Source organism: Rana temporaria, chromosome 3 (genome assembly GCF_905171775.1).
Source record: "Rana temporaria chromosome 3, aRanTem1.1, whole genome shotgun sequence".
Classification (NCBI taxonomy): Eukaryota; Metazoa; Chordata; class Amphibia; order Anura; family Ranidae; genus Rana; species Rana temporaria.
The window spans coordinates 130997283-131016062 of record NC_053491.1 but is presented as its reverse complement, the minus strand read 5'-3'; the positions used below and the strand labels follow the sequence as shown (position 1 = coordinate 131016062).

The window sequence follows — 18780 nt, the reverse complement described above, 5'->3', positions numbered from 1 at the left end:
GGCATGTAAAATAAAAAAGTGAATCTGTACACCACATGCTAAAATGATGTGTCTTAACTGTAATACACTATTTTTATAATAGTAGTCCTTTATCTGTCCTTTTTTGTCTTTTCAGACTGCTTTAAAGTAAACATAAGACCTGTCTCAGTTTTAGTAAAATGTTTCTGTATAAGTCACTCTTAGACAACACAAGTCATTCATCTTACCCAACCTACAAGAACAAACTCTTCATATCCACTCTGAGGTATCACTGTCTCTCTCTCTGCTTTTCTTGTCATCTTTCTGACTGGCTTTTTTCTACTCTGCTGGTGATTCTCGTTCTCTCTTGCATTCTACCAGTTCCACTTTGCTGCTCAGTCACTACATGGCCAATTCACTGGATTATTTTAGCTAAACTGTACGATAATACCAGAGATAGATGACATGGCTCCCTGTCATTAGCATTTCTAGCTATCAGTCTCTGTGTGTGGCTCAGGGTATGCACCTTGTGTAAGCCAATGCCACAGTTCAATTTACTGGCTTATTCACTGAATAAGCAATGAAATTATTAGAAAATGGCAGGCTACCAGAGTACAGTGCAGAGCACAATAAACATATATGAGAGGTGTGTTTATCTTATATACAACCTTTAAAGGTAGAGTCTCAAAGCGCTTTACAAAGACAATTAAAAATAAAGCCACAATAAATACACAGGGAAAAACAAAGGAAAAAAAGGAAGGGACAATTACATGAAAGCTTGCCTAAAGATACAAGTTTTTAGATTTGATTTAAATGAGTTTAGAGACGATGGCTTTATATTGTTCTTGGGGCATAGCTGGAGAAAGCTCTGTCTTCCATTGAATGTAAGTGAGCAGGGGACACGCACAAAAGATCAGAATTTGAGGAGTGGAGGTTACAGGTACAATTTGTTCAGTGAAAAAGTATCCTATTCAATAGCTATGGGTATTGCACATTACACATTTAGTTTTGCTTTATTAACCACTTTCCCACCGGAACATTTGTCAGCCTTAAGACCAGAGGTGTTTTTACAATTTTCCACTGTGCTGCTTTAACTGGTAATTGCGCGGCCATACAATGTTGTACCCAAACAAAATTTGCGTCCTTTTTTTCCCACAAATAGAGCTTTCTTTTGATGGTATTTGATTGCCTCTGCGATTTTTAATGTTTGCGATATAAACGGAAAAAGAGCGAAAATTTTGAGAAAAAATGATATTTTCTACTTTTTGTTATAAGAAAAATCGAACAAACTCAATTTTAGTCATACATTTTGGCCAAAATGTATTCAGCCACATGTCTTTAGTAAAAAAAATGCCAATAAGCGTATATTTATTGGTTTGCGCAAAAGTTATAGCATCTACAAACTAGGGTACATTTTCTGGAATTTACACAGCTTTTATTTTATGACTGCCTATCTCAATTCTTGAGGTGCTAAAATAGCAGGGAAGTACAAAACCCCCCCAAATGACCCCATTTTGGAAAGTAGACACCCCAAGGAACCTGCTGAAAGGCATGTTGAGTCCATTGAATATTTTTTTTTTTTGTAACAAGTGATTGAATAATGACAAAAAAAAAAAAAAAAAAAAAGAAATTACAAAAAGTTGTCACTAAATGATATATTGCTCACACATGCCATAGTTATATGTGGAATTGCACCCCAAAATACATTCTCCTGCTTCTCCTGAGTACGGGGATACCACATGTGTGAGACTTTTTGGGAGCCCAACCACGTACGGGGCCCCGAAAATCAAGCACCGCCTTCAGGATTTCTAAGGGCGCAAATTTTTGATTTCACTTCTCACTACCTAAGACAGTTTTGAAGGCCATAAAATGCCCAAATAGCACAAAATCCCCCCAAATGACCCCATTTTGGAAAGTAGACACCCCAAGGAATCTGCTGAGGGGCATATTGAGCCCACTGAATATTTTTTTTTTTTGTACCAAGTGATTGAATAATGACAAAAAAAAAAAAAGAAAAAAGAAATTACAAAAAGTTGTATATGTGGAATTGCACCCCAAAATACATTCTGCTGCTTCTCCTGAGTACGGGGATACCACATGTGTGGGACTTTTTGCGAGTCTAGCCGCGTACGGGACCCCGAAAACCAAGCACGGCCTTCAGGATTTCTAAGGGCATACATTTTTGATTTCACTCCTCACTACCGATCACTACCTATCACAGTATTGAAGGCCATAAAAGGCCAAGATGGCACACAACCCCCCCAAATGACCCCATTTTGGAAAGTAGACACCCCAAGCTATTTTCTGAGAGGCATTTTGAGTTCATGGAATATTTTATATCTTGCCACCAGTTGCTGGAATATGACAAACTTTTTTTTTTTTTTTTGCACAAAGTTGTCACTAAATGATATATTGCTCACACATGCCATGGTTATATGTGGAATTGCACCCCAAAATACATTCTGCTGCTTCTCCTGAGTACGGGGATACCACATGTGTGGGACTTTTCGGGAGCCTAGCCGTGTACGGGGCCCCGAAAACCAAGCACCGCCTTCAGGATTTCTAAGGGCGCAAATTTTTGATTTCACTCCTCGCTGCCTATCACAGTTTCGGAGGCCATGGAATTCCCAGATGGCACACAACCCCCCCAAATGACCCCATTTTGGAAAGTAGACACCCCAAGCTATTTGCTGAGAGGCATGGTGAGTATTTTACAGCGCTCATTTATTTTTGAAAATGAAGAAAGATATATATATTTTTTTTTTTTTTTCTTTTTTCAATTTTCAAATCTTTGTGACAAAAAGCAAGATCTGCAAAATACTCAACATACCTCTCAGCAAATAGCTTGGGGTGTCTACTTTCCAAAATGGGGTCATTTGGGGGGGTTTTGTGCCATCTGGGCATTCCATGGCCTCCGAAACTGTGATAGGTAGTGAGGAGTGAAATCAAAAATTTACACCCTTAGAAAGCCTGAAGGTGGTGATTGGTTTTTGGGGTCCCGTACGCGGCTAGGCTCCCAAAAAGTCTCACACATGTGGTATCCCCGTACTCAGGAGAAGCAGCAGAATGTATTTTGGGGTGTAATTCCACATATGCCCATGGCATGTTTGAGCAATATATCATTTAGTGACAACTTTGTGCAAAAAAAATAAAATAAAATAATAATAATTCTCTTTCCTACAACTTGTGTCAAAATATAAAATATTCCATGGACTCGAGATGCCTCTCAGCAAATAGCTTGGGGTGTCTACTTTCCAAAATGGGGTCATTTGGGGGGGTTTTGAACTGTCCTGGCATTTTATGAACAACATTTAGAAGCTTATGTCACACATTACCCACTCTTCTAACCACTTGAAGAAAAAGCCCTTTCTGACACTGTTTGTTTACATAAAAACATATTATTTTTTTGCAAGAAAGTTAAGTTGAACCCCCAAACATTATATATTATTTTAAAGCAAAGGCCCTACAGATTAAAATGGTGGGTGTTGCATTTTTTTTTACCACGCAGTATTTGCGCAGCGATTTTTCAAATGCATTTTTTTGGGCAAAAATACATATTTTTTTATTTTAATGCACTAAAACACACTATATTGCCCAAATGTTTGATGAAATAAAAAAGATGATCTTAGGCCGAGTACATAGATACCAAACACGACATGCTTTAAAATTGCGCACAAATGCGCAGTGGCGACAGACTACATACATTTTTAAAAGCCTTTAAAAGCCTCTACGGGTTACCACATTAGATTTACAGAGGAGGTCTACTGCTAAAATTACTGCCCTCGATCTGACCTTCGCGGTGATACCTCACATGCATGGTACAATTGCTGTTTACATATGACGCCAAACCGACGCTTGCGTTCGCCTTTGCGCAAGAGCAGGGGGGGACAGGGGTGCTTTTTTTTTATTTATTTTTTTATTATTATTTAATTTGCTTTTTTAATTTTATTTTAAACTGTTCCTTACTTTTTTTTATTATTTTTATAATTTTTATTGCCATCTTAGGGCATGTAAATATCCCCTATGATAGCAATAGTTAGTGACAGGTACTCTTTTTTGAAAAAATTGGGGTCTATTAGACCCTAGATCTCTCCTCTGCCCTTAAAGCATCTGACCACACCAAGATCGGTGTGATAAAATGTTTTCCCACTTTCCCAATGGCGCAATTTATATCCGGGGAGGGGACATACCCTCCCACTGCTTGTAAAAGCAGTTTAGAGGCTAATTAGCCGCTAGGACTGCTTTTACATGAAAGCCGACCGCTGGCTGAAAAGAATGATACCAAGATGATGCCTAAACCCGCAGGCATCATTCTGGTATAACCATTCAAAGTCCAGCAACATACCAGTACGTTGATGGTTCTTGTTGGACATGTATTGTAATCTTTTTTTTTTTTCATGCAGCCTGTTGGCTGAACGAAAAAAAGATTGATCGGTGGGTATGCCCACCATTAGAATACCTCCCTTCATCCACCCACTTCTAATGATGGGCATACATGCACCATTTATATATGCCAAAGCATGGGGGCATCCTCCCGCAAAAAAGTTATGCCGCTCACACACGTATGTACGCCGCATAAAAAGTTATGGCGCATACACACGGTCGGACTTTTCCACGGGCAAGCTTCCGACGGAATTTCGACCGTATGTACGCGGCATTAGGAGCAAAATCGCTCCTCCGCCCCTAATGCCCCCATGCTTCGGCATATATGCTCTTTTTTTAACTGTGGTGGTGAAATCACCTCCCACAGTGTTGGAGTCGCGGCTTTATGTATCGTGGGAGCAAACGCTGTTGCTGTCACGCTAAATAAATCCGCGCTGCAACTGAATGGCGTACCTGCTAAGCAAATGATGGTTAACATTATAACAAAGTAACATTACATTTTAACAGTAAGATCTTACCATACCATACCTGCAAAGCAAATATCAAAAACAAAACAAAACATTTTTTAACGCAACCTGTGCCTAAAAAATATATATGCCGAAGCATGGGGGCATCCTCCCGCAAAAAAAGTTATGCCGCGTACACACGGTCGAACTTTTCCACGGGCAAGCCTCCGTCGGAATTTCGACCGTATGTACGCGGCATTAGGAGCAAAATCGCTCCTCCGCCCCTAATGCCCCCATGCTTCGGCATATATGCTCTTTTTTTAACTGTGGTGGTGAAATCACCTCCTACAGCGTTGGAGTCGCGGCTTTATATATCGTGGGAGCAAACGCTGTTGCTGTCACGCTAAATAAATCCGCGATGCAACTGAATAGCGTACCTGCTAAGCAAATGATGGTTAACAATAAAACAAACATTACAGTATAACATACCATACCTGCAAAGCAAATACAATAAAACATTGTAAAAATAGAGAGAATAGATATAGAACAATAGTGAGTGGACAGTAGAGAGTGAACATAAGAGAACAATAAAGAGAGGAGAAAAATACAACCACAACTATTTTTGGATTTTTTATTTTATATTTTTTTTGTGTTTTTGTGTGTTTTTTTATTTTTTTTCTACTTTTTTTCACTTTTATGAAAACTATAAACTGAACGTTGCAGATTATGGTCTCTCAAAATGTGATGGCCATCACATATTCCGAGACCCTGTGTTGGTGTGCCTAGGACTGTGTGGTGCTGTACCCTACGCTAAAACTCAATTAGTGTGTGGTAGCGTTTGAAACATACACCAATGCAGAGACCAGGTTGGTCAGGACAGTCGGGACAATAAAAGCGGGTGTCACGCCTAAATCCGAGTTTGCTGCAGACACGACATCTTTTTTGGCGGGTTCTTTGGGTAGGGGTACCAGCGAGGACAAAAGGAAAATGCCTCTCATACAGCCGGCTCACTGCATTTGCGTTGGGAAGGTGGGGCACAGCACCTTCTGGAAACAGAAGGGCTTCGACGATCTCTTCCTGGAATTTTAGGAAGGATCCAGTCCGTCCTGAAGCTCTGTATAGCACATGAGCGTTCAGCAAAGCCAATTGAAACAAATACACTGATACTTTTTTGTACCAGCGTTTGGACCTCCGGGCAATTAGGTACGGCGCCAACAACTGGTCATTGAGGTCCACCCCTCCCATGTTAAGGTTGTACTCGTGGATACAGAGGGGTTTCTTCACAACACCAGTCGCCGTAGGAATTTGGACTGCCGTGTCTGCGTGAAGCGTGGACAGAACGAAAACATTCCGTGAATCCCTCCACTTCACTGCTAACAAATTATTACACCGTAAGCAGGCTCTCTCCCCCCGACTAAGACGGGATTCTACAAGCCGTTGGGGGATGCCCCGGCGATTAGGTCGCACGGTGCCACATGCGCCAATTCCATAATCAAAAAGGTGACTAAAAAGTGGCACGCTTGTGTAATAATTGTCCACGTACAAGTGGTACCCCTTTCCGAATAAGGGTGACACCAATTCCCACACTATCCTACCAGCGCTCCCTATGTAATCAGGGCAATTCTCCGGCTCTACGTGACTGTCTTTTCCCTCGTAAACCATAAAGCTAGATGTATAGCCTGTTGCCCTGTCACAGAGCTTATACAACTTGACCCCGTATCTGGCACGCTTGCTGGGAAGGTATTGTTTGAATGACAAGCGGCCAGAAAACTTAATCAGGGACTCATCAACGCAGACAACTTGTTGGGGATTATACAAGGCTGCAAACCGTTCGTTGAAGTGGTTTACGAGGGGCCGAATTTTGTAGAGCCGATCGAATTCAGGGTCTCCCCGAGGACGACAGAGTTCATTGTCACTAAAATGCATGAACCGCAAGATCTGCTCGTATCGTGTCCTGGCCATGGAGGCAGAGAAAATGGGCATATGGTGAACTGGGTGCGTGGACCAATATAACCGCAGCTCACTCTTTTTAGTAATGCCCATATTGAGGGAAAGGCCCAGAAAGATCTTAAATTCGGAAACCGTAATTGGCTTCCAATCTCTGGCAAGGGACAGCTGGGGATTAGCGGCGAAGAATTGACCAGCGTACAAATTGCTTTGGTCCACAATAGATCTATAGAGATCTTCGGTGAAATACAGCGAATAAAAATCCAGTGACGTAAAATCAACTGTATTCACCTGAATTCCGGGTTGGCCAGTGAATGGGGGAAGTACGGGTGCTGCAGAAGTGGTGGGTACCCAATCAGGATTGGCGAATGCAGCAGGAAGGACACTATGGGGACGGGCCTGTCTTTGTCGTCTTCTTCTTCTTGGTGGCAGCGGGACACTACTAGTGCTTGCCACCTCTCCAGCTTGAACTGCACTTATGGGACTCGCCACGTCACCAAGTGTTACTGCAGTGCTGGATATATGACCAGGATGTACTAGGCCGCTGGTGCTTGCCAGTTCACCAGAAGGAATAGCGGCGCTAGTACTTCTCTCCTCCATACGAGAGCCCTGCGGTTCTTGCACCTCAGCGACAGCAGAAGATCGGGGTCTGGTACGCCTGACCCTAGCAGGGACCACTCCGTCGTCAGAGCTATCTGTCAGGGAGCCACTGTCGTCTACAGGATCGTATTCTGAGCAAGAATTTGACAGATGCGTGACCTCCTCATCACTATCTGACAGGCTCATAAACAAGTAGGCCTCTTCATCACTGTACCATCGATTTGCCATTTTGGGCTCTAAATTTAGGGGTACAGTGGTGAGATTCACAGGCAAAAAAGCACCTGACCTGTTAGCGACTGAGTCAAGCGCTACCAAAAAAACTGTTAGCGATCGCAGAGATCAGGCCTGACTCTGCGAACGCTGCAGTTATGTGTTTTTGTGTTTTGTGTCAGTGATCGATCGATCGATACTGCACTTCGGTGGGTTGGGCTGGGCGAAGGGGCTAAACGCAGGTGCTAGCAGGTATCTGGGCTGATCCCGCTAACAATGCGTTTTTGGGAACCCTAAACTGCAGGGGACGCTAGTATAGATCTGATCAGATCAGGTATCGATCCGATCAGATACTATACCACTAAAGGGAGGCGTATGGTGCGTGCGTGGGTGTTAGCGCTACTGGCACTAATCTGACGCTGCCTGGGGCGACGCAGACCCTATCTGGCGCTAAAACCAAACTTTTATCACACGCCGGGCGATCAGGGGGTTAAAACTTTATTTCAAAAAATATGGCGGGTGCCCTGATGCTATAGAAAATAAACAAACTAAACTGCGTCACCTGTGACACTTATACTGTGATCACTGGTGACAGGGGGTAATGAAGGGGTTAAACCTTTATTGGGGGGGGTTAGGGGGGGTCCCTAGACTTTTTATGGCCTAAGACTGATTACCTAAACACTTATTTTTGTCACTAATGACACTAGTACAGCGATCAAAAAAAAATCTGATTGCTGTACTGGGTGACACAGTGACAGGCAGTGAATGGGTTAATTTGGGGGGTGATCAGGGGGTTAAATGTGTGCCTATGTGACCTGGTGTTAGAGTAGTGTTGTGCAACTCACGTTTCAGATGCTCTCTCCCTCTCGGTCTGGAACGGAAAGACCGACAAGAGGGAGAGAGCATGACTTCCCCTGCCAATGTTTACAAAACATTGCCAGGGGAAGACAACCATTGGTGGAGGTGATCACCAGGTCCAGGCCAGATTTTATTGGCCTGGACCTGGTGATTGATCAGTTCTGAAACGAATCTGATCATCGGGAACGGCGGGGGGGCGCGCGCGCGCGCCCCATCGCCGTTCACGCGCAGGACGTATAGCTACGGGCTCTCGCCTGGGAGAGCCGACCTGCCGCCGTATTATGACGGTGCGCGGTCGGCAAGTAGTTAATGTGTGTATATAGTAAATATTTTCTCTTAGTTTTGTATAGAGCATGCTGAAGGGAAAAGCTGCCTTTAGCTATTTTTGCCACTCCCAATACCCCCTTTCCCCTTTGCTCACCTGCCCCAACATGCAATAAATGGTCTCCTAGAGCAATGCAAATGCTCCTTGTGTACACACGCACATTGAGTCTGCAACGAGGGACCTATTCTCGGTCTCAGTGTCTGCCTATGTGACAGATACAGTGGCTAGGTAGGGAGCTCAGTAATTACAGCCCTACTGGACACCCCTGAGATTGGAATGTTAATATGTATACCCCACCCTCAGTGCAGCCCTTTTCATGAGTGCCATGTGAGGCAGCCATCTCAATTTCCTGCTCTCACAGGACAGACTAAATGCAGTGTGAGCCATTGGCTCCTGCTGCTGTCAATCAGATCCGGTGCGTAGGGTGTGGGGGTGAGGACAAGTCTCATTGTTTGTCTATGAAGAATATGTAAGTATAAACCTGTTTTTTTCATGTTAGCCCCAAAAAAAGTGCCTTTAAGCTCCATACACACTTGTATGACTCCAAAGTTGCACCAACTCAGGAATGCAACTTTGACGCAACTTGGCTTTGATCGGTGATAATGGACAATTATTGCACAACTGTTGCATTGTATAACATTCAGGTATGACTTTCCTGCAGTGTTTGAGAGTTAATGTGTTTGTTAATCCACTATCTCATCTTTATACCATCCCCCCTGTCAGATAAAAAGCTGTATCCTAGTGCCTGTACTTTAAAAAAAAAGAAAAACTGATTTCTATGTGTTTTAACAGCATTTTCCAGGCTCTCTACCCTCCCAGTCTCATAGCTCCAGCAGGTGGGGCCGAGATTCCCCTGCTGGCGTCAGCCGGGGAGGTGAGGAGTCACGTGATCACTGGAAGGTGTTGTTAAAACATGTAGAAATCAGTTTTTTTTTTAAATAAAGCACAAGCACTAGTAAACAGCTTGTTATCTGACAGAGGGGATGATATAAAGATGAGATAGTTTTGAAGCAGCAGGGAGAGGAACAGAGCAGAGCTAGTGAGAGCTGACAGGCAGGAAGGGGAGGGGGAGGAGGACAGAGGAAGACAGAGGAGAACTGTAAATAGCAGCTTATGATGGAGGCACGTACTCTGACCACAGTGTCAGGGCTCAGCAGCCCTGATATAGCATGGTCAGTTTAAAGGGGGAAGGGTATAGCTAGGCAGGATCAGCTATTTCTTTCTATTGCATGATTTCCCCTACCTCTTGCTCTGGTGAAAACTCTAAAGAATCGTCACCTGGACCTGCCTTTATATACTATTTAATGTATATCTAAAGGCAAACTTTTTTTTAACAATTTTGGATAGAGTAAGGAAGTATTGAAACTGCCATTTTTTTCCATAAGTGTCTCATTAGAGTTGTTCCTTAATTTCATTTTTTGTAGACTCAACAGGAAGTGGCATGATACCAGTCCAATAAAGAGGTTTACCCGCTTAAGGCCCATACACACGATTGGATTTTCTGGGAATTGTGTGATGGCAAGCTGTTGTCGGAAAAGTTTGTATGCTCCATCGGACAATTGTCAGATTTTCCTGCCAACAAATGTGGGATAGCATGCTTTAAAATTGTCCGCCAACAAATGTGTGTTGTTGGATTATCCGATCGTGTGTAAACAGGCATGCTCAGAAGCAATGCTAACCATAACACAACTTTAGCAGAAGTTGCCCAAAGGGTGACGCTAAAGAGCTGAAAAACCATGTAGTTTTGTGTTTGTTGACCGACAATTCTTTGCCGTTTGTATGCAATACAAGTTCATGGCCAAAGCCCTTCAGACAAAAGTCCAAGGCTTTGTCCGCAGAAAGCTTGATCGTGTGTAGGAGGCTTTAGACATTTCTCATGGGAACAAGTGTCCCCATTGGAAGATTTCACCTGTATTCCTGTTCCGATGGCAACTCAAAATTTAGTATTTACCCTTCATTTAATTCCTGGTGACATTGGTAAACAGAGTGAATTTCTCTAACAGGGACAAGACAGCAATAAAAACCTGACAGAACTTAAAACTCCCTACTATTCAATTCAAATCTAAAAAAAAAAGTTTTGCTGCCAGTTATATTATAAGCATAATGCTGCTTTGTGGGGACTGGGAACATGGCTAGAAACTTACAACCACAGTGCACAATGAAGTAAACTATAGCATCCAATCATGCTTCCTTTTGCCATGGTCATATTAGCAGCTCTGGCTGGTTGCTATGAGTTATATTTGTTACTTTGTATAACAGACTAAAGTAGTTCTAAAGTCTGAAGGTGTTTTTACCTTAACACATTCTAATGCCGCGTACACACAGTCGCTTTATGTGATGAAAAAAACGACATTTTTAAAAACGTCATTTAAAATGACTGTGTGTGGGGAAAACGTTGTTTTATATCTTCTGAAAAACGACAAAAAAAAAATTCGAGCATGCTTCAATTTTTTGTGTCGTTTTTCAAAACGTCGTTTTTTGTGTCATAAAAAATCACTGTGTGTAGCTAAAACGATGTTTAAAACAACGTTTTTAAACCCGCTCATGCTCAGAAGCAAGGTATGAAGTGAGCTTCAATGGAAAAGAGTGCTGAACGTAACCGCGCTTTGCTAGAGATTTTGAAAAAACGATGGTGTGTAGGCAACGTCGTTTTTTAAAATTGAAGTTTCAAAAGCGTCGTTTTGTTTCATGATATAAAACGTTGTTTTATTTCATCACAAAAAACGACCGTCTGTAATCACCATCAGGTAAAAAAAAAGTTCTGAGCTGCAGGATCCCCTCAGCCCTCCCTCCCCCCGGATTCTTACCTGAGCCTGATCCCAATCCAGTGATGTGCACAAGAGCAGAGTCTCTCACCACTGTCTACCTCCTTAATGGTCAAATTGATAGCAGTGGGAGCCATTGTCAATCAAATGATGTGACAAGGGAGCAGGGAGTGGAGCAGAGCCATCCAGTCTGTGTCAATGGATGCAAGCAAGTTGGCTTGGGAGCGTTTTTCTATGGGGGAACTCGCCGAAGTGGAGGAGCCTGGAGCGCCCACAAGGGACCACAAAACTGGATCCGGCTGCTCTGTGAAAACCATTGCACAGTGCAGGAAAGTATAACACAGTTATTATTTTCATTAAAAAAAAATTAAGGTTTAATGTTACTTTGTGTCTGCACATATGTTACTTGAAATTTACTGAACCTGAAATCCATTTATTTTTTATTCATTTTTAAACATAACTGATAACTAATTATGCAATGAAAATAATGTGAACATTCAACATATGTGTGTTGTTTACACAGGAACAAGATGCTATCATGTAAAACAAGCTGGAACTATCCTTTTTGGGAAAATACACGTTACCCATGACACTACAATCCATCATCTCTTTCAAATCTTTCTATAAGAGGCACATTCATTATCTAGTCATTATTGAGAACTATGCACACATGTGAATGAAACTGTTGTCTTTAGGTTTGTGAACAGAATAACTGTTTAAAGGTTTCTGGCCTCCGTGTATCTTACCTGTCATTATGGAAGCAAAAGGCGGGTGAGGATCAAAGGGGCACTTCAATCTTCCTGTCTCCAGGTTTTGTGTATCAAGCTTGAATACTATTTCCTGCGAGAAAAGTACTTGTATTATATCGTATTAGAATGATTCTTAAGAAAAATAAAATGTCAACATAAGCTAACTATAATTTTCAAGATAGCAGGCGGAAAAGATACATAGGCCCAAAGACAGATGTAGATACTATCTAGTAAATATAAAAATAACATTGGTCATTTATTAAAGATAGAGATATTGTATGGTAAGTTGTAATAGAAACTGTTGTATGTACTGTACATGCAAAAATATTCTACATTGTATTGTAGTATATTGATGGATTGCCCTGGCACCACATCTGGAAATGAACATAAGTATTTACGTAAAAAAAATAAAAAAAATAAAAAGGTACCACACAGCATTCAGTAGTATAGTTAAAATGTTAAATATCTTTTTTAGTTTTCATAAAAGTTTTAAATCATACAATATTTCTACTGTATATAAAAGAATTGTATTGATACAGTTTGTTAAATCTTATATTGTTTTAAACCAGCTTATGCTTTACCTTCACCTTCCACTGATCCTCTATAGTATGCTATATCATACTCAGCTATGTACATATAATACTGTATATTCATATACAGTATATCAACATAATTATTGCTGTCAGTCCAGTGGGGTGAAGGCAGCTCAATGCATTTTCTTATGTATTCTTTATAATTAAACTCCTATGGTAATAGACAGGTTAATCATTGCATGAATGATACTCACCTACAATCCACAACTATTCCCTTACGTGACTATATAAGATATAATAACACTGATAATCCTGGTGGCTCATTTCTCCATCTATTATTGCCCCTGCATTTGCCTAACTGAAGTTCATCTAAAGCTGCGTACACACGATCAGTCCATCCAATGAGAACGGACCGATGGGCCATTTTCATCGGTTAACCGATTAAGCTGACTGATGGTCCGTCGCGCCTACACACCATCGGTTATAAAAACGATCGTGTCAGAATGCGGTGATATAAAACACAACGACGTGCTGAAAAAAGCGAAGTTCAATGCTTCCAAGCATACGTCAACTTGATTCTGAGCATGCGTGGATTTTTAACAGATGGTTATGCCTACTAACGATCGTTTTTTCCCATCGGTTAGGAATCCATCGGTTAAATTTAAAGCAAGTTGGCTGTTTTTTAACCGATGGTTAAATAACCTATGGGGCACACACACGATCGGTTTTGACCAATGAAAACGGTCCATCAGACCGTTGTCCTCTGTTTAACCTATCATGTGTACGAGGCCTAAAGCTCTCCTGATGAAGCAGGCAATATTTTGTCTGTGAAATGCTTTGAACCACCTTCACCTCACTGGATTTACAACATTAACCACTTTGACATATACATACTGTATATACATTGATATAAACTGTACAGTATATAGAAAATGTATGTTAAACTTAGTATGACTCGGTATGATACTATAGAAGGTCAGTGGAGGGTGAAGGTGAAGCACAGAGAGGTTTAAAAGAATATGTGTTAATACAATTATTTTATAATGAGAATATTTATGCCTTTACTCTAATGACTAATAACTATATTTAACTTTATCATTGCATACTGTTTGGTGTGTGGACGATCCTAAATGAAGGGCTGAATGACCTCCTTCTAGTGCTACACCACAAACAGCATCTGCCCTATAACACAAAGTGACATTTAAGTAAGCTGTGTTTCTAACCAGAGTCGTAGCTTGAAGTTTGTGGGCCCTGATGCAAAAGTTGTCCTGGGGCACCCCACTACTATCCGCCCCTTCCACTGTGCTCCAAGATACTCCCATTATGCGCCAAGATAACCCCATTATGCGCCAAGATACTCCAAGTGGCTAAAGAGTTATTTCCGAGATTTATGTACATATTGAGATGGTAATTAAAAATATGTTGTAGAAACCATCCTAGTAATCACATGACCTTTTCCCCTTCCCCCAAGGAATGACATGACCTCACCCTATCCTAGTAATGATATGACCTCGCCCCCCCATCCTAGTAATGACATGACCTTGTCCCTTCCCCCCTCTATCCTATTAATAACATGACCTAGCCTTCCCCCATCCTAGTAATGACATGACCTACCCCCTCCCCCATCCCAGTAATGACATGTCCCCAGCCAATAAAAGCAGAGGAAGGGTGTGGACTGGGGAGAAGGAAAACAGCTGGAAGCGGATTACTGGATTTTAGAACTTGGCCACAGCCCTGGTAAAAATAAGGTGGATTGGAGCTGGACTCCAGTTCTGGGATTTTGTAGATGAAATCAAATGTAATATGACAGCAGGGAGCAGAGCTGTGAGCCCCTTGGAGCTAGGGGTGGGGCCACAATTGTGACCCCTGTGACTCACTGATAGTACGCCCATGTTTCTAACAAATGAAAGAAGTTTCTCTAGTGGTCCTATGGCACATTTTGAAGCTAAGATTTCAGGTTCTCAGTAAAGCATTTAAAAAAAGCAATGTCTCTTTGTATTACTGATAAAACTGACCTGAAGAGCTTATGTAGGGAAAAGGGGCCCTCAATAGGTGAGGTTAAAGATAAGCTTGATTGTGATTATGTAGTAACCCTTCAATGTGTGTGAGTTGGGCCTTATATGGCCCTGTCTTATAGAAGCTGCATTAAAAACCAATGGATCCCTGTAGTAAGCCTTATCTGAATCTGAAGCCTGGCTGCTTACAATACACAACTGCACATAACACTGAGTTAATAAATAAGCCTGAAAATATATCAAAGATATGTGTATCCTTTATAACATTAAACCCACCTCCATACTGTGAAAAACTGGCAAAAGTAAAGGTTACTTTCAAGCACTTGTTAGCCTTGTCTCACTTTCCTATAATTCTGTGGCTATAGACTGCTTACTTCTAAGGGAGATGGTACATGGGCAGTATAGACAGGCAGAGTACTCCTGAGAATGAGGAGCCACGGGCAGTGCTAATCTGTGTCTTAGTGGATAATGTCAAGTCTAACACAGATTCAGAATAGTACTTGAATTATTCTTCTAGGGTGCTTCTCAGTACCTTGTCTTTCATTAACATGGATAATCATTGCTGTCAGCACCTGGCATGGATACTCATGACTACTTAGCTGAAATCATTGTATGTTTTTGATTCAATGTTTTGTTTCACTAGGTGAATTTAAAGGTTAGTTTTCCATTCACCAGAGAAGTAATATTCTATTTTTCCATAAGCAGATCTTGAAACTGAAAGGGAACCCAAGTGAATAAAAAGGTGAAAGCACAGTTTTAAAATGTCATCACCTTATTAATCTTCTTTATTTTTACAATTTTTCTTCTTCAGAACTCTTATAGCAGTATTAGTTTTTCTAACGGGGTACGATTTACACATCTGAAAGCTGTGAACAAATTTCTTTACTACCCGACTTGTGATTCATCATCTGCCAGATCGTTGGAAATACATACATTTCTGCAACCTGTCATAAAAAAAGGTGATAGATGATGAATCTCAAAGGTTATGTCAAGTTTACATCTATATAACATACCTCTTTTTGACTTCCAAGTTCGACATATCCACACAGGGGGTGAAAGGCCCCAGTTCCACATGTATATAGATGGGTCCTGTTGTAGTGATGAAGGACTTTAATGAAATTTGCACATTCCTCCTAAAAAAATAGTTCATGTGTTATAGGTATATGTAATATAGTATATATGTCACAGATAAATAAAAATATATTTACTACTAGATATTATAACATGCATATACTATAGCTAGAACTAACAATCCCCTTAAAGTGGAGCTCAACCCAAAAGGGGGCGCTCCACTTGTCTGCCACCTACCCCACTATGCTGCCACATTTGACACCTTTTGCAGGGGAGTGGGTACCTGGTTTTGACAGGTATTTGCTCTCACTTCCAGCTGAGTTTGCCACTGCAAAGTGAGACAGAAGTTCAGCCCCCTTCTCCTTTCCCCTGCATCTGGCCCATTTGCAGAGAACAGCACGATTCCCGCATGCGCAGTAGGAAATCAGCAGTGAAGCCACAAGGCTTCACTGCTGGTTTCCCTTAGCCGAGATGGTGGTGCCAGCACCCGAGATATAATTCCAGAATTGGCTCGGGTGAGGACACCGCTGGATGCCTGGACAGGTAAGTGCTCTAATTATAAAAGTCAGCATCTACAATATTTTTAGCAGCTGACTTTCAATTTTTGGAAGGGGGGAGGGGCGGAACTCTGCTTTAAGTATTATGAAAACCTTACTATATTGTATTATTATAGACCTAAGTGATGCTTCAAAGTGATTGAGATGTGAAAATCTCCACAATTACTGCAACACATTATAGTAATTTCATTTAGTGAGCTATAATACCACCATGCAAAGGGGCATATTTATAAAGCAATTTATGAGATACTAACAAAATATTTTAAATGATTCCAAAGGTTTTTTTTTATAACAAACATGCCATACTTATCTGCTCTAGAGCTCTAGAGCAGCCCTGAACCTACTTTTCTGGGATCCCCTACCAGCACTTCTGGCTTCTCCTCTCTTCTGGCTTGCTATGCTCCTTCCATAGCCAGGCTATGTGTATCCATTGACACACACAGCACTCCTTGGCCCCCCCTCGCTCCCTCCTCACAGGATTTGATTGACAGTAGTAGGAGCTAAGGCTCCTTCTTCTGCCTTCATGTCCAATGAGGAGAGGGATAGAGAGAGCATGGCTGCTGCTCTCAGGCAGAAGTCTAGTTCGAGATTGGTAAATATTTAGGGGGGGGGGCAAAAGGGGGGGTTAAGCTAATCATACAATGTTTTTTGTAACCTTAATGCAGAGAATAAATTAGGATAAAAAACAAAGTCTTCTGCCTTTCCAATGACTTTAATTCAAGTGAATCTTCCTGCGACATGTGTTTTAAATTACAGGGAACAATTAACCACATGTGAATATTTGGTGATTGTCACTTTCATTGCTTTATAAATATGCCTTAAAATATTTTTCTGGAGTCTGTTATGGTTCATATAATCTGTCCTTATATTACCTTTTTAAATGAAAAAAATATATTTTAAATGTACTGTACATGTAGTATGTGCCTCATATAATTATACATTTCAAAAGTAAACAAATTCCTTGTAAAATGCAATATTACTTCAATTTACACTGATCACATTACTTTATATAAACCATTTTACAGTTTATACATTTAAAATTAACATGAAAATGTTGACATAACAATAAAATAGACAATACATACAGTATGTGCCGGTTCATACACGGGCAACTTGTCAGGTGACTTAGCCGCCTGACAAGTTGTGCTCCGTTCGGTACTATAGAACCATTCTAATAGGAGTGACTCAAGTCGCTCCAACTTAGAAAAAGGTTCTTGTACTTCTTTGGGACGACTTCAGGGTGACTTGCATTGACTTCTATACAGAAGTAATTTTGCAAGCCGCCACTGAAGTAGTGTGCAGATCGCCTTGCAGAGTCGCGCTGCAAGTCATGCTGTCTCTGTGTGAACCGGCATTTAAGTATAATTGTATAAATCACATTGCTGTTATACAATGTTGTTTATGCAACAATATTAAATACCCAATATACAGGTAAAGACTAGCACAAAAAGTACCGAGGTCCAGTCTTGATAAAATGAATACAGTTTAAACAATAGCATTAGTTAGTCTAATACAATTTTGAAATAACATTAAATACATGATACAATACAAATGTGCTATCGTTTGTCAATATTGATTTTTTCACTCCCAAGCCCAATTTCATAAGAAACCTTATCACAAGTAAGGTACACCTCAGTGATAGCTGAATGAATAGTATTATTTACAAGGTGCACTTTTTATAGGAGATTAGATACATTCTACTAGGTATGGGGTAATAAATAACTAATAAAGAAAGGTGTTTTATTATGTAAGGAAACATTATTCAACTCTTTGAATTGAATTGAGCTTGTAAGCCACATTCCAATATAAATGCTGCAGAATACGGCCACACTAATAGCTATACTCAGTACAGCAAAGCAACATGCAATGAACATTTGACATGAGAAAATTCCAGAAACCCATCAAATTACATTTTACTATAGTCATTTCAGTTAAGAGATCATTTCTGATACGCCGCTCCTACCTAATGCACTTCATAAATCATTATTGCACTCTTTACATTCTTTTTGAATATTTTCTACATGTTGTTGAACTATAATAGCACTCAAAAACTGTTAAAACCTTAATAATAATAAATATATTGAGCAACCATTGCTTGACCCCATGCTAATAAGAAGCATAAAATTCAGCAGCTGTAGAGACAGCCAAGTAATGAGCACCTGCTAAGGAAAAATTAGATTCCCAAGGAACCAAGTTGGGGACTATGGAGTACAATTTTTTTACCATTCATCTTTAATTTCATAGCACCTTAGTTCTTTTTAGTAACTTAGCCAAAACCAGTTTTTATGACCTAATGGATTTTGGTGCACCAAGGCTATATCTTACAAGTTCATATACCTTGCTTTAAAAATGCTCTGTATCCA

At 40.8% G+C, this 18780-nt stretch overlaps 1 protein-coding gene across 2 annotated transcripts in view; it reads right to left on the bottom strand.

Annotated features, from left to right (window-relative positions):
* The window catches only part of SEMA3D (semaphorin 3D), a 252611-nt gene that overhangs the window by 112818 nt on the left and 121013 nt on the right, over positions 1-18780 (bottom strand). For both annotated transcript variants that reach the window (XM_040343436.1, XM_040343437.1), the window contains exons 5-6: positions 15803-15922; positions 12239-12332 (exon numbers count right to left, since the gene is read on the bottom strand). In XM_040343436.1, the coding sequence (XP_040199370.1) occupies positions 12239-12332; positions 15803-15922 (214 nt within the window). The remainder of the gene's footprint in view (positions 1-12238; positions 12333-15802; positions 15923-18780) is intronic.